This window comes from Oncorhynchus masou, chromosome 24, assembly GCF_036934945.1.
Source record: "Oncorhynchus masou masou isolate Uvic2021 chromosome 24, UVic_Omas_1.1, whole genome shotgun sequence".
Taxonomy (NCBI): domain Eukaryota; kingdom Metazoa; phylum Chordata; class Actinopteri; order Salmoniformes; family Salmonidae; genus Oncorhynchus; species Oncorhynchus masou.
The window spans coordinates 117,843,258-117,858,132 of record NC_088235.1 but is presented as its reverse complement, the minus strand read 5'-3'; the positions used below and the strand labels follow the sequence as shown (position 1 = coordinate 117,858,132).

Genomic DNA, 14,875 nt, shown 5'->3' with positions numbered 1-14,875 from the left:
AAAGACCCAGTACACTACTTTAACACAGGACTAGTAAAGACCCAGTACACTACTTTAACACAGGACTAGTAAAGACCCAGTACACTACTTTAACACAGGACTAGTAAAGTCCCAGTACACTACTTTAACACAGGACTAGTAAAGACCCAGTACACTACTTTAACACAGGACTAGTAAAGACCCAGTACACTACTTTAACACAGGACTAGTAAAGACCCAGTACACTACTTTAACACAGGACTAGTAAAGACCCAGTACACTACTTTAACACAGGACTAGTAAAGACCCAGTACACTACTTTACTGAAGACATTTATCATTAAATATGAATATCTGATTTTACAGTGGGTGCTGCAGCACTGTCAGCACCCCTACTTCCTACGGCTGTGATCACATCTGTCATGATCCTTTTTAATAGAGGATGACTTTACTCACATACAAACTGTGGATGGAAACAATGTTTATGTGACAATCTGGAGTGGCCTACATAGGAATGAAATAATCATGGAAGCTTCTTATATTAGAACGACTGCTTTTTATCATTTTACCAGGAAGCTGTGTCAGGAAGCACTTCAGTCGTTGTGATGCAAATAACATGGCTAACACCCTGGTTTTAATGTCTGTGATTGGCTGAGGTATTGCGCCTTCTCTGCCACACTTTGTCCACCAGGAGATGCTGTCTGCTTTCAGAAACAGAAATAAAGCATGTGATACCGGAAATGTCCAGTCGACATGTGCAGCTTCAAAACAACACCAGCACATTATTTTAGACCTATTCCATAAGTCGCTTCTGCCATCAGAATGTATTGCATTTTCAGCACTGATTCAATATTGCGAAAAGGTTTTGTAGCTAATTTCCTAGAACTGTAGTAATAATGCGCTGTTTTGGTCTCACTCACTTCCCAGTTACATTGTTAGTGGCAACGTTAGCTGGCTAACGGTAGCTAGCTAGTTCGCTAACGTTAGGAAACCGTTATCATGTCAACCATAAAGTATTGTATGTTAGGTAACAATGTAGTTACACGTTTATTCCCCAAAGGGACCTATTCGTGGTGTGTACAGTTGAAGCAGCCGCAGTTTTACTGCGCAGAGAACTGGCTTAAGTTACCAACAAGTTATAAGAGATCACATCATGTCAATCAATCATCATATCAGTATATCTCACAATATGGGCTTCAACGTCACAGAGCTACAACAGTGTCATGGCAGACATCTATCCCCTTACAACACAGACGCTTTTCACTGTCAACATACCAGCTGAAAATTAGGGATGATGACCATACTCCAGGACATGAAAGCCTGGGCAGGGAGGAGGACGATTATATAGATGACAGTGAGATAGATGAGCTGTTTCAGCACCAGATCCCTATGGTCGGAGAGGGAGACCACCGCATCTTCATCGTCCATCCTGATGTGAAATGGGGAAGCAGGAAGCAGTACCTTACCACAGGTTAGTGGAAACTCAGGAGCTGGCCATTAAACCATGTCAGGCAGTTCTGTCATTAGGGTGGGTATAATTTGTGGAATGTTCCAACAGGAATCTGTTCCAAAAACTTCGTAAAGTACAAGGTTGCCAACAAACAACGCATACAGAGTGGCATGATCAATTCAACTAGTTGACGAATAGGCATCAACTCACCACGTAGCTTATTCTTAATGTTTGTCCATCGGCTACCAGAGTGAGGACAGACATTTTCCGGAATAAACGTGGTGTAGGAAAAATGTAATGAAATAGCCCACTCCCTACCCGGTATCTTATTCTGCCGCTATACAACTCTGTATGCGTTGTTTGTTGACAACCTTGTTATTTACAAAGTTTTTGGAACAGATTCCTGTTGGAATGTTCCACAAATTATACCCACCCATGTCATAATGAGTTCCAAATGACACCCTGTTTCCCGGGGTCCTCCTATGGACCTTAGTCAAGAATAGAACATTGTACAGGGTGTAGGAGGCCATTTGGGACGAAGCAGTTCTGTCATGTGTCTCTTTCACAGCCAATCTGATGATGGCGGAGGCAGTGGGTTTGGTCAACACTCTAGACAACTGGAGTGTCATCGACAAGATCATCCTCTCCACCAAGACACCAGAGAAAAAGATGATCTTTGGCAAAGGCAACTTCCAGACGCTCACAGGTCTGCCTGTTTTAACCCCATAACTTACCCTCGCCCTAACCCTGTTTCATGAAGTCTGTTCTCTCTCCCTGACACAATTTGACAGGCAATGTTTGGTGATATGTAATGTGAGTCACTATTTAGCATTACTGTATTGACTCCAGAATCCTATTGTGATTTTGTTTTCTCAGAGAGAATCAGAAGAACTCCGGGAGTAACTGCTGTGTTTGTCAACGTGGAGCGCCTGTCCCCTGCCTCAGAGGTGAGAGTGGGAGACGAGAGCTTTACCCATATGCACAACAGTGTAGATTGAGTCTTTATTGTCCCATAGACCTGTCACAATATGGCATATGGCTGCATAGACTTGACTCTGATAGTATGTTTTCCTTTCAGAAAGAGTTTGAGGAGGCGTGGGGGGTGAAGGTGTTTGACAGATACTCTGTGGTTCTCCATATCTTCCGCTGTAATGCCAGAACCAAGGAGGCCAAGCTACAGGTCTCCTTGGCTGAGATTCCACTTCTCAGGTAGCGTCCTAGTATTTTACCTAAGTGTTCATACTAATGTAATACAATGTATTAAGTCAAAAGGTAGAGGCGAAGCGAGAGGGATTCCTGAGCCCAAAATCTGTCTTGTCCAGCAGGCGGTGTTTTCGCACACCAATCAAGGAGATTTTGTATGGATGTCAATGAATGGCTAATTTGGTTAACAGAAATTGGAATGGCTTATTTGCTACGAGTGGCTTATTTGATCGAATAGAAGTTCCGTAATGATTAGGTTGTAACGAGTGTGCTGATATAAGTAGGACACAAAACATCCTGGTAGGGTTGTCCCCAAAGAAAAAAGAAATCTTGGTTGACCGAAAGTCGTCTATTCTTTCGACCATTCGATTGCTCAACATTTTTAAACATGTATTTTACCATATATAGACACAGCCAATTTGTTTTAATATGATCAACGATGTGCATTGAGTTTATCTGATGCTTTAAGCTTACTGTTTGATGCTTCGAGGGCGCCAGAGTTCGAGATACCCAGAAGAATAAAACCTTAACCTGACCCAACTATTCAATTCAATTCAAGGGCTTTATTGGCATGGGAAACATGTGTTAACATTGCCAAAGCAAGTGAGGTAGATAATATATAAAGTGAATATATAAAGTGAAATAAACAATAAAAATTAACAGTAAACATCACACATACAGAAGTTTCAAAACAATTACAAATGCCATATTATATATATATATATATATATATATATATATATATATATATATATATATATATATATATATATATATATATATATATATATATGTGTGTGTTTTAACAATGTACAAATGGTAAAGGACACAAGATACAATAAATAAGCATAGATATGGGTTGTATTTACAATGGTGTGTGTTCTTCACTGGTTGCCCTTTTCTCGTGGCAACAGGTCACAAATCTTGCTGCTCTGATGGCACACTGGAATTTCACCCAGTAGATATGGGAGTTTTTCAAAATTGGATTTGTTTTCGAATTCTTTGTGGATCTGTGTAATCTGAGGGAAATATGTCTCTCTAATATACATACATTGGTCATACATTGGGCAGGAGGTTAGGAAGTACAGCTCAGTTTCTACCTCATTTTGTGGGCAGTGAGCACATAGCCTGTCTTCACTTGAGAGCCATGTCTGCCTACGGCGGCCTTTCTCAATAGCAAGGCTATGCTCACTGAGTCTGTACATAGTCAAAGCTTATTCTCCTCCTGCTCCTGCTGCCTCTCTCCGATTCTGCCATTACTCTCCTGAAGTTGACGCTAATAGTCTACACGAGGAGTCGGCAACCTCATGTGGAATGACAATATATCTGACAATTTCTACCGATCTGTGTGCCAGTTATGGTTTTCATATGCACATTTTTGTGAAACAGTTTCATTTAATTTATAATACACTTTGTATCTTAAAATCATTGTCACATGGTTTTAAATTCTATCCAAATGAATTACTTAAAAATCATACAATGTGATTTTCTGGATTTTTGTTTTAGATTCCGTCTCTCACAGTTGAAGTGTACCTATGATAAAAATTACAGACCTATCTTCTGAAAAAACTCTTAAAGACCTAGTAATATTGTACATCAATAGCAGTCAATATTAATCGTCACCTTATTTCAGTCTCATCTGAAAGTTGTAAAATCTTCACGAACCCTGGCTAACAAGTTGAATCAGCAATACAAAATTGGGTTTAATTATTTATTCACTAAATACCTAACTAATCACACAGAATTACATATACACATAATTAATCATAACTTGATTACAAATTATGTCATAAAGGAAAACGTCCCTTGCGGACGGAACAGATATGACTACGCAAAGAAAGTGGGTTGGGTTTGAGTGAAAGAGCGGGAAGACTGAAGAACAAAGGGAGAAGCGATGTCTCTATCGGGCCGTAGGCAACTACTCTATCGTAAATACAGAATCTTATGCATTCTAAATTACCACCCATTTGAGAAAGGAAAATATATTTACTCTGAGCTGCACTTCAATAGGTTGGTGGTAGATGGAAGGCCGTGTTGCCCAACAGAGTCCTTTGTCCTTTGAAGAGTGTCTCTGAACGGGAACGTGATACGTTGTAGTGTCGTCGTTGTGTGGTAGACGGGATACTCTGTCCTCTCCTCGCCCACATTTATAGCGGCTGATAACTAGAATATGAATCTGATAACTATAATGTGTAGACTTTCCACTGTACCGTTTATGTCATCCTATCATTGATGAGAATGTCTCAGATGACAACCGAACTGACATCATACTCATTAAGTACCAACGCATACGTTCACCTGGTTGGATTCAACAATGTTCAGCACTATATACACTGCTCAAAAAAATAAAGGGAACACTTAAACAGCACAATGTAACTCCAAGTCAATCACACTTCTGTGAAATCAAACTGTCCACTTAGGAAGCAACACCTGACATGATGACTCCTTGCTGTCCCCAGTCCACCTGGCCGTGCTGCTGCTCCAGTTTCAACTGACCTGAGCCCTAGGACCATGCCCCAGGACTACTTGACATGATGACTCCTTGCTGTCCCCAGTCCACCTGGCCGTGCTGCTGCTCCAGTTTCAACTGTTCTGCCTTATTATTATTCGACCATGCTGGTCATTTATGAACATTTGAACATCTTGGCCATGTTCTGTTATAATCTCTACCCGGCACAGCCAGAAGAGGACTGGCCACCCCACATAGCCTGGTTCCTCTCTAGGTTTCTTCCTAGGTTTTGGCTTTTCTAGGGAGTTTTTCCTAGCCACCGTGCTTCTACACCTGCATTGCTTGCTGTTTGGGGTTTTAGGCTGGGTTTCTGTACAGCACTTTGAGATATCAGCTGATGTACGAAGGGCTATATAAATACATTTGATTTGATTTGATTTGATTTGATTGACAATACATTTCACATGATGTTGTGCAAATGGAAGAGACAACAGTTGGAAATTATAGGCAATTAGCAAGACACCCCCAATAAAGGAGTGGTTTTGCAGGTGGTGACCACAGACCACTTCTCAGTTCCTATGCTTCCTGGCTGATGTTTTGGTCACTTTTGAATGCTGGCGGTGCTTTCACTCTAGTGGTAGCATGAGACGGAGTCTACAACCCACACAAGTGGCTCAGGTAGTGCATCCAGGATGGCACATCAATGCGAGCTGTGGCAAGAAGGTTTGCTATGTCTGTCAGCGTAGTGTCCAGAGCATGGAGGCGCTACCAGGAGACAGGCCAGTACATCAGGAGACGTGGAGAAAGCAGTAGGAGGGCAACAACCCAGCAGGAGGACCGCTACCTCCGCCTTTGTGCAAGGAGGAGCACAAAGGCCAGAGCCCTGCAAAATGACCTCCAGCAGGCCACAAATATGCATGTGTCTGCTCAAACGGTCAGAAACAGACTCCATGAGCATGGTATGAGGGCCCGACGTCCACAGGTGGGGGTTGTGCTTACAGCCCAACACCGTGCTGGACGTTTGGCATTTGCCAGAGAACACCAAGATTGGCAAATTCGCCACTGGCGAAATTCGCCCTGTGCTCTTCACAGATGAAAGCAGGTTCACACTGAGCACATGTGACAGACGTGACAGAAACTGGAGACGCCGTGGAGAACGTTCTGCTGCCTGCAACATCCTCCAGCATGACCGGTTTGGTGGTGGGTCAGTCATGGTGTGGGGTGGCATTTCTTTGGGGGGCCGCACAGCCCTCCATTTTCTCTCCAGAGGTAGCCTGACTGCCATTAGGTACCGAGATGAGATCCTCAGACCCCTTGTGAGACCATATGCTGGTGCGGTTGGCCCTGGGTTCCTCCTAATGCAAGACAATGCTAGACCTCATGTGGCTGGAGTGTGTCAGCAGTTTCTGCAAGAGGAAGGCATTGATGCTATGGACTGGCCCGCCCGTTCCCCAGACCTGAATCCAATTGAGCACATCTGGGACATCATGTCTCGCTCCATCCACCAACACCATGTTGCACCACAGACTGTCCAGGAGTTGGCGGATGCTTTAGTCCAGGTCTGGGAGGAGATCCCTCAGGAGACCATCCGCCACCTCATCAGGAGCATGCCCAGGCGTTGTAGGGAGGTCATACAGGCACGTGGAGGAGGCCACACACACTACTTGAGTCTCATTTTGACTTGTTTTAAGGACATTACATCAAAGTTGAATCAGCCTGTAGTGTGGTTTTCCACTTTAAATTTTGAGTGTGACTCCAAACCAGACCTCCTTGGGTTGATACATTTGATTTCCATTGATCATTTTTGTATGATTTTGTTGTCAGCACATTCAACTATGTAAAGAAAGAAGTATTTAATAAGAATATTTCATTCAGTCAGATCTAGGATGTGTTATTTTAGTGTTCCCTTTATTTTTTTGAGCAGTGTATTACTACCACATTCCTTACAGCTTGAAACTCAGAGGAAGATTAGAGAAATTATAAAAGATAAATATATTTAATCTAAACAAATGTATGGTCTACAGCGAGAAAGTTCTACCCATTGTTTAAAAGACATAAGGACCCAGGTTTATGGGCGGTTCCCTTCCAGATACCCCCTGACTGTCCCATTGTTTAAAAGACATAAGGACCCAGGTTTATGGGCGGTTCCCTTCCAGATACCCCTGACTGTCCCATTGTTTAAAAGACATAAGGACCCAGGTTTATGGGCGGTTCCCTTCCAGAAACCCCTGACTGTCCCATTGTTTAAAAGACATAAGGACCCAGGTTTATGGGCGGTTCCCTTCCAGATACCCCCTGACTGTCCCATTGTTTAAAAGACATAAGGACCCAGGTTTATGGGCGGTTCCCTTCCAGATACCCCCTGACTGTCCCATTGTTTAAAAGACATAAGGACCCAGGTTTATGGGCGGTTCCCTTCCAGATACCCCCTGACTGTCCCATTGTTTAAAAGACATAAGGACCCAGGTTTATGGGCGGTTCCCTTCCAGATACCCCCTGAGTGTCTCATTGTTTGAAATACATGTAATGTGGCAGAGTATATTGACTCCTTTCTCAACCCCTTATCTCAGAAGCATCCCAGTTATGTAAAGGATACTATGAATGTGTCAATAAGAAGCATCCCATCTATGTAAAGGATACTATGAATGTGTCAATAAGAAGCATCCCATCTATTTAAAGGATACTATGAATGTGTCAATAAGAAGCATCCCATCTATGTAAAGGATACTATGTCTATTGTCTATGTGCCTGTCCCCTCTGTACTCCTTGTGGGTAACAGCTTATTTTCCCCTTACCTAACCTTATGCCTGACCTTAAATTAAGACCAAAAAGCAAATGTTTATTAATGTGAATTTTGACTTTGTAGCTGTGGTAACTAGTGAAAACCGTTGTGCCTGTTGTTCACACACATAGCATGGTTTTTCCTGATCTGAGCCTCCTCCCGACTGCCTTCCAAGACATTTCTTTTCATTGTTAAAGCGGCTGTTAGAGTATCTGGTAAATATAATGGATAATCTGTGGTAAAGTAGATTTTTCCAGTATGTGATCCACAGCACCAACTCGTTTAATTTTAACGCACCTCCATTGAAACTGATTCTTAACTGTTTTGAACACTGAAATACTATTGCACATGGTGTTTACCAACATGTACACAATGTGTTCTTCTGACAGATCCCGTTTGAGAAATGAAGTGGCCAACTTGGACCAGCAGGGTGGGGGCTCCAGATACATTATGGGTTCAGGTAAGCCTACAGTAATATGGCTGCTCCTGGGAACCTGTGGATGTCTCTGCTTCCTCACAAATCAAATCAAATCAATGTTATTTGTCACATACACATGGTTAGCAGATGTTAATGCGAGTGTAGCGAAATGCTTGTAGAGTACAGTATATACGTATACATATGAGATAAATAATGTAGGGTATGTAAACATTGTGTTAAGTAGCATTGTTTAAAGTGGCTAGTGACATATAACTTACTGTACTGTAAGTTAGTCTGTATAAGAGCACCAGTTAAATACCTTTGTCTAGGTGACTAACCCCTCCCTCCCTGTCTCTAGGTGACTAACCCCTTCCTCTCTAGGTGACTAACCCCTCCCTCCCTGTCTCTAGGTAACTAACCCCTCTCTGTCTCTAGGTGAGACGCTGATGGAGGTACAGCAGAGAGTTTTGCAGGAGAGAGAGCTGAAAATCTGCTCTGCTCTGCAACATCTGAGGAGGAAGAGACACCTGCTCCGCTCCCAACGCAAAAACAGAGACTTCCCCATCATCTCTGTTATGGGCTATACCAACTGTGGTGAGAGACGGGGTTATGGGCTATACCAACTGTGGTGAGAGACGGGGTTATGGGCTATACCAACTGTGGTGAGAGACGGGGTTATGGGCTATACCAACTGTGGTGAGAGACGGGGTTATGGGCTATACCAACTGTGGTGAGAGACGGGGTTATGGGCTATACCAACTGTGGTGAGAGACGGGGGGCTTATGGGCTATACCAACTGTGGTGAGAGACGGGGTTATGGGCTATACCAACTGTGGTGAGAGACGGGGTTATGGGCTATACCAACTGTGGTGAGAGACGGAGTTATGGGCTATACCAACTGTGGTGAGAGACGGGGTTATGGGCTATACCAACTGTGGTGAGAGACGGGGTTATGGGCTATACCAACTGTGGTGAGAGACGGAGTTATGGGCTATACCAACTGCGGTGAGAGACGGGGTTATGGGCTATACCAACTGTGGTGAGAGACGGGGTTATGGGCTATACCAACTGTGGTGAGAGACGGAGTTATGGGCTATACCAACTGTGGTGAGAGACGGGGTTATGGGCTATACCAACTGTGGTGAGAGACGGGGTTATGGGCTATACCAACTGTGGTGAGAGACGGGGTTATGGGCTATACCAACTGTGGTGAGAGACGGGGTTATGGGCTATACCAACTGTGGTGAGAGACGGAGTTATGGGCTATACCAACTGTGGTGAGAGACGGGGTTATGGGCTATACCAACTGTGGTGAGAGACGGGGTTATGGGCTATACCAACTGTGGTGAGAGACGGAGTTATGGGCTATACCAACTGCGGTGAGAGACGGGGTTATGGGCTATACCAACTGTGGTGAGAGACGGGGTTATGGGCTATACCAACTGCGGTGAGAGACGGGGTTATGGGCTATACCAACTGTGGTGAGAGACGGGGTTATGGGCTATACCAACTGTGGTGAGAGACGGAGTTATGGGCTATACCAACTGTGGTGAGAGACGGGGTTATGGGCTATACCAACTGTGGTGAGAGACGGGGTTATGGGCTATACCAACTGTGGTGAGAGACGGGTTATGGGCTATACCAACTGTGGTGAGAGACGGAGTTATGGGCTATACCAACTGTGGTGAGAGACGGGGTTATGGGCTATACCAACTGTGGTGAGAGACGGGGTTATGGGCTATACCAACTGTGGTGAGAGACGGAGTTATGGGCTATACCAACTGTGGTGAGAGACGGGGTTATGGGCTATACCAACTGTGGTGAGAGATGGGCGGGGTTATGGGCTATACCAACTGTGGTGAGAGACGGGGTTATGGGCTATACCAACTGTGGTGAGAGACGGGGTTATGGGCTATACCAACTGTGGTGAGAGACGGGGTTATGGGCTATACCAACTGTGGTGAGAGACGGGGTTATGGGCTATACCAACTGTGGTGAGAGACGGGGTTATGGGCTATACCAACTGTGGTGAGAGACGGGGTTATGGGCTATACCAACTGTGGTGAGAGACGGAGTTATGGGCTATACCAACTGTGGTGAGAGACGGGGTTATGGGCTATACCAACTGTGGTGAGAGACGGGGTTATGGGCTATACCAACTGTGGTGAGAGACGGAGTTATGGGCTATACCAACTGTGGTGAGAGACGGGGTTATGGGCTATACCAACTGTGGTGAGAGACGGGGTTATGGGCTATACCAACTGTGGTGAGAGACGGAGTTATGGGCTATACCAACTGTGGTGAGAGACGGGGGGCTTATGGGCTATACCAACTGTGGTGAGAGACGGGGTTATGGGCTATACCAACTGTGGTGAGAGACGGGGTTATGGGCTATACCAACTGTGGTGAGAGACGGGGTTATGGGCTATACCAACTGTGGTGAGAGACGGAGTTATGGGCTATACCAACTGTGGTGAGAGACGGGGTTATGGGCTATACCAACTGTGGTGAGAGACGGGGTTATGGGCTATACCAACTGTGGTGAGAGACGGAGTTATGGGCTATACCAACTGTGGTGAGAGACGGGGTTATGGGCTATACCAACTGTGGTGAGAGACGGGGTTATGGGCTATACCAACTGTGGTGAGAGACGGGGTTATGGGCTATACCAACTGTGGTGAGAGACGGGGTTATGGGCTATACCAACTGTGGTGAGAGACGGAGTTATGGGCTATACCAACTGTGGTGAGAGACGGGGTTATGGGCTATACCAACTGTGGTGAGAGACGGGGTTATGGGCTATACCAACTGTGGTGAGAGACGGAGTTATGGGCTATACCAACTGTGGTGAGAGACGGAGTTATGGGCTATACCAACTGTGGTGAGAGACGGGGTTATGGGCTATACCAACTGTGGTGAGAGACGGGGTTATGGGCTATACCAACTGTGGTGAGAGACGGAGTTATGGGCTATACCAACTGTGGTGAGAGACGGGGTTATGGGCTATACCAACTGTGGTGAGAGACGGGGTTATGGGCTATACCAACTGTGGTGAGAGACGGGGTTATGGGCTATACCAACTGTGGTGAGAGACGGGGTTATGGGCTATACCAACTGTGGTGAGAGACGGAGTTATGGGCTATACCAACTGTGGTGAGAGACGGGGTTATGGGCTATACCAACTGTGGTGAGAGACGGGGTTATGGGCTATACCAACTGTGGTGAGAGACGGGGTTATGGGCTATACCAACTGTGGTGAGAGACGGGGTTATGGGCTATACCAACTGTGGTGAGAGACGGAGTTATGGGCTATACCAACTGTGGTGAGAGACGGGGTTATGGGCTATACCAACTGTGGTGACGGGGTTATGGGCTATACCAACTGTGGGGTGAGACGGGGTTATGGGCTATACCAACTGTGGTGAGAGACGGTGTTATGGGCTATACCAACTGTGGTGAGAGACGGGGTTATGGGCTATACCAACTGTGGTGAGAGACGGGGTTATGGGCTATACCAACTGTGGTGAGAGACGGGGTTATGGGCTATACCAACTGTGGTGAGAGACGGGGTTATGGGCTATACCAACTGTGGTGAGAGACGGGGTTATGGGCTATACCAACTGTGGTGAGAGACGGGGTTATGGGCTATACCAACTGTGGTGAGAGACGGGTTATGGGCTATACCAACTGTGGTGAGAGACGGGGTTATGGGCTATACCAACTGTGGTGAGAGACGGGGTTATGGGCTATACCAACTGTGGTGAGAGACGGGGTTATGGGCTATACCAACTGTGGTGAGAGACGGGGTTATGGGCTATACCAACTGTGGTGAGAGACGGGGTTATGGGCTATACCAACTGTGGTGAGAGACGGGGTTATGGGCTATACCAACTGTGGTGAGAGACGGGGTTATGGGCTATACCAACTGTGGTGAGAGACGGGGTTATGGGCTATACCAACTGTGGTGAGAGACGGGGTTATGGGCTATACCAACTGTGGTGAGAGACGGGGTTATGGGCTATACCAACTGTGGTGAGAGACGGGGTTATGGGCTATACCAACTGTGGTGAGAGACGGGGTTATGGGCTATACCAACTGTGGTGAGAGACGGGGTTATGGGCTATACCAACTGTGGTGAGAGACGGGGTTATGGGCTATACCAACTGTGGTGAGAGACGGGGTTATGGGCTATACCAACTGTGGTGAGAGATACCAACTGTGGTGAGAGACGGGGTTATGGGCTATACCAACTGTGGTGAGAGACGGGGTTATGGGCTATACCAACTGTGGTGAGAGACGGGGTTATGGGCTATACCAACTGTGGTGAGAGACGGGGTTATGGGCTATACCAACTGTGGTGAGAGACGGGGTTATGGGCTATACCAACTGTGGTGAGAGACGGGGTTATGGGCTATACCAACTGTGGTGAGAGACGGGGTTATGGGCTATACCAACTGTGGTGAGAGACGGGGTTATGGGGTTATGGGCTATACCAACTGTGGTGAGAGACGGGGTTATGGGCTATACCAACTGTGGTGAGAGACGGGGTTATGGGCTATACCAACTGTGGTGAGAGACGGGGTTATGGGCTATACCAACTGTGGTGAGAGACGGGGTTATGGGCTATACCAACTGTGGTGAGAGACGGGGTTATGGGCTATACCAACTGTGGTGAGAGACGGGGTTATGGGCTATACCAACTGTGGTGAGAGACGGGGTTATGGGCTATACCAACTGTGGTGAGAGACGGGGTTATGGGCTATACCAACTGTGGTGAGAGACGGGGTTATGGGCTATACCAACTGTGGTGAGAGACGGGGTTATGGGCTATACCAACTGTGGTGAGAGACGGGGTTATGGGCTATACCAACTGTGGTGAGAGACGGGGTTATGGGCTATACCAACTGGGTGAGTTATGGGCTATACCAACTGTGGTGAGAGACGGAGTTATGGGCTATACCAACTGTGGTGAGAGACGGGGTTATGGGCTATACCAACTGCGGTGAGAGACGGGGTTATGGGCTATACCAACTGTGGTGAGAGACGGGGTTATGGGCTATACCAACTGTGGTGAGAGACGGGGTTATGGGCTATACCAACTGTGGTGAGAGACGGAGTTATGGGCTATACCAACTGTGGTGAGAGACGGGGTTATGGGCTATACCAACTGTGGTGAGAGACGGGGTTATGGGCTATACCAACTGTGGTGAGAGACGGGGGGCTTATGGGCTATACCAACTGTGGTGAGAGACGGGGTTATGGGCTATACCAACTGTGGTGAGAGACGGGGTTATGGGCTATACCAACTGCGGTGAGAGACGGGGTTATGGGCTATACCAACTGTGGTGAGAGACGGGGTTATGGGCTATACCAACTGTGGTGAGAGACGGGGTTATGGGCTATACCAACTGTGGTGAGAGACGGGGTTATGGGCTATACCAACTGTGGTGGGAGATGGGGCTATGGGCTATACCAACTGTGGTGAGAGACGGGGTTATGGGCTATACCAACTGTGGTGGGAGATGGGGTTATGGGCTATACCAACTGTGGTGAGAGACGGAGTTATGGGCTATACCAACTGTGGTGAGAGACGGGGTTATGGGCTATACCAACTGCGGTGAGAGACGGGGTTATGGGCTATACCAACTGTGGTGAGAGACGGGGTTATGGGCTATACCAACTGTGGTGAGAGACGGGGTTATGGGCTATACCAACTGTGGTGAGAGACGGGGTTATGGGCTATACCAACTGTGGTGAGAGACGGGGTTATGGGCTATACCAACTGTGGTGAGAGACGGGTGAGAGACGGGGTATGGGCTATACCAACTGTGGTGAGAGACGGGGTTATGGGCTATACCAACTGTGGTGAGAGACGGGGGCTTATGGGCTATACCAACTGTGGTGGGGATGGGGTTATGGGCTATACCAACTGTGGTGAGAGACGGGGTTATGGGCTATACCAACTGTGGTGGGAGATGGGGTTATGGGCTATACCAACTGTGGTGAGAGACGTGGTTATGGGCTATACCAACTGTGGTGAGAGACGGGGTTATGGGCTATACCAACTGTGGTGAGAGACGAGGTTATGGGCTATACCAACTGTGGTGAGAGACGGGGTTATGGGCTATACCAACTGTGGTGAGAGACGGGGTTATGGGCTATACCAACTGCGGTGAGAGACGGGGTTATGGGCTATACCAACTGCGGTGAGAGACGGGGTTATGGGCTATACCAACTGTGGTGAGAGACGGGGTTATGGGCTATACCAACTGTGGTGAGAGACGGGGTTATGGGCTATACCAACTGCGGTGAGAGACGGGGTTATGGGCTATACCAACTGCGGTGAGAGACGGGGTTATGGGCTATACCAACTGCGGTGAGAGACGGGGTTATGGGCTATACCAACTGCGGTGAGAGACGGGGTTATGGGCTATACCAACTGTGGTGAGAGACGGGGTTATGGGCTATACCAACTGTGGTGTGAGACGGGGTTATGGGCTATACCAACTGTGGTGTGAGACGGGGTTATGGGCTATACCAACTATGGTGGGAGATGGGGTTATGGGCTATACCAACTGTGGTGAGAGACGGGGTT

The 14,875-nt window shown here is 46.7% G+C and overlaps 1 protein-coding gene across 1 annotated transcript in view; it reads left to right on the top strand.

Moving 5' to 3' along the window:
• The first annotated feature begins 719 nt into the window (after nucleotides 1-719).
• The window catches only part of gtpbp6 (GTP binding protein 6 (putative)), a 39,902-nt gene continuing 25,746 nt past the window's right edge, over nucleotides 720-14,875 (top strand). The window contains exons 1-6 of the mRNA XM_064936247.1: nucleotides 720-1,449; nucleotides 1,997-2,134; nucleotides 2,305-2,375; nucleotides 2,507-2,637; nucleotides 8,252-8,322; nucleotides 8,716-8,874. Coding sequence (XP_064792319.1) covers nucleotides 978-1,449; nucleotides 1,997-2,134; nucleotides 2,305-2,375; nucleotides 2,507-2,637; nucleotides 8,252-8,322; nucleotides 8,716-8,874 — 1,042 coding nt within the window. The 5' untranslated portion in view covers nucleotides 720-977. The remainder of the gene's footprint in view (nucleotides 1,450-1,996; nucleotides 2,135-2,304; nucleotides 2,376-2,506; nucleotides 2,638-8,251; nucleotides 8,323-8,715; nucleotides 8,875-14,875) is intronic.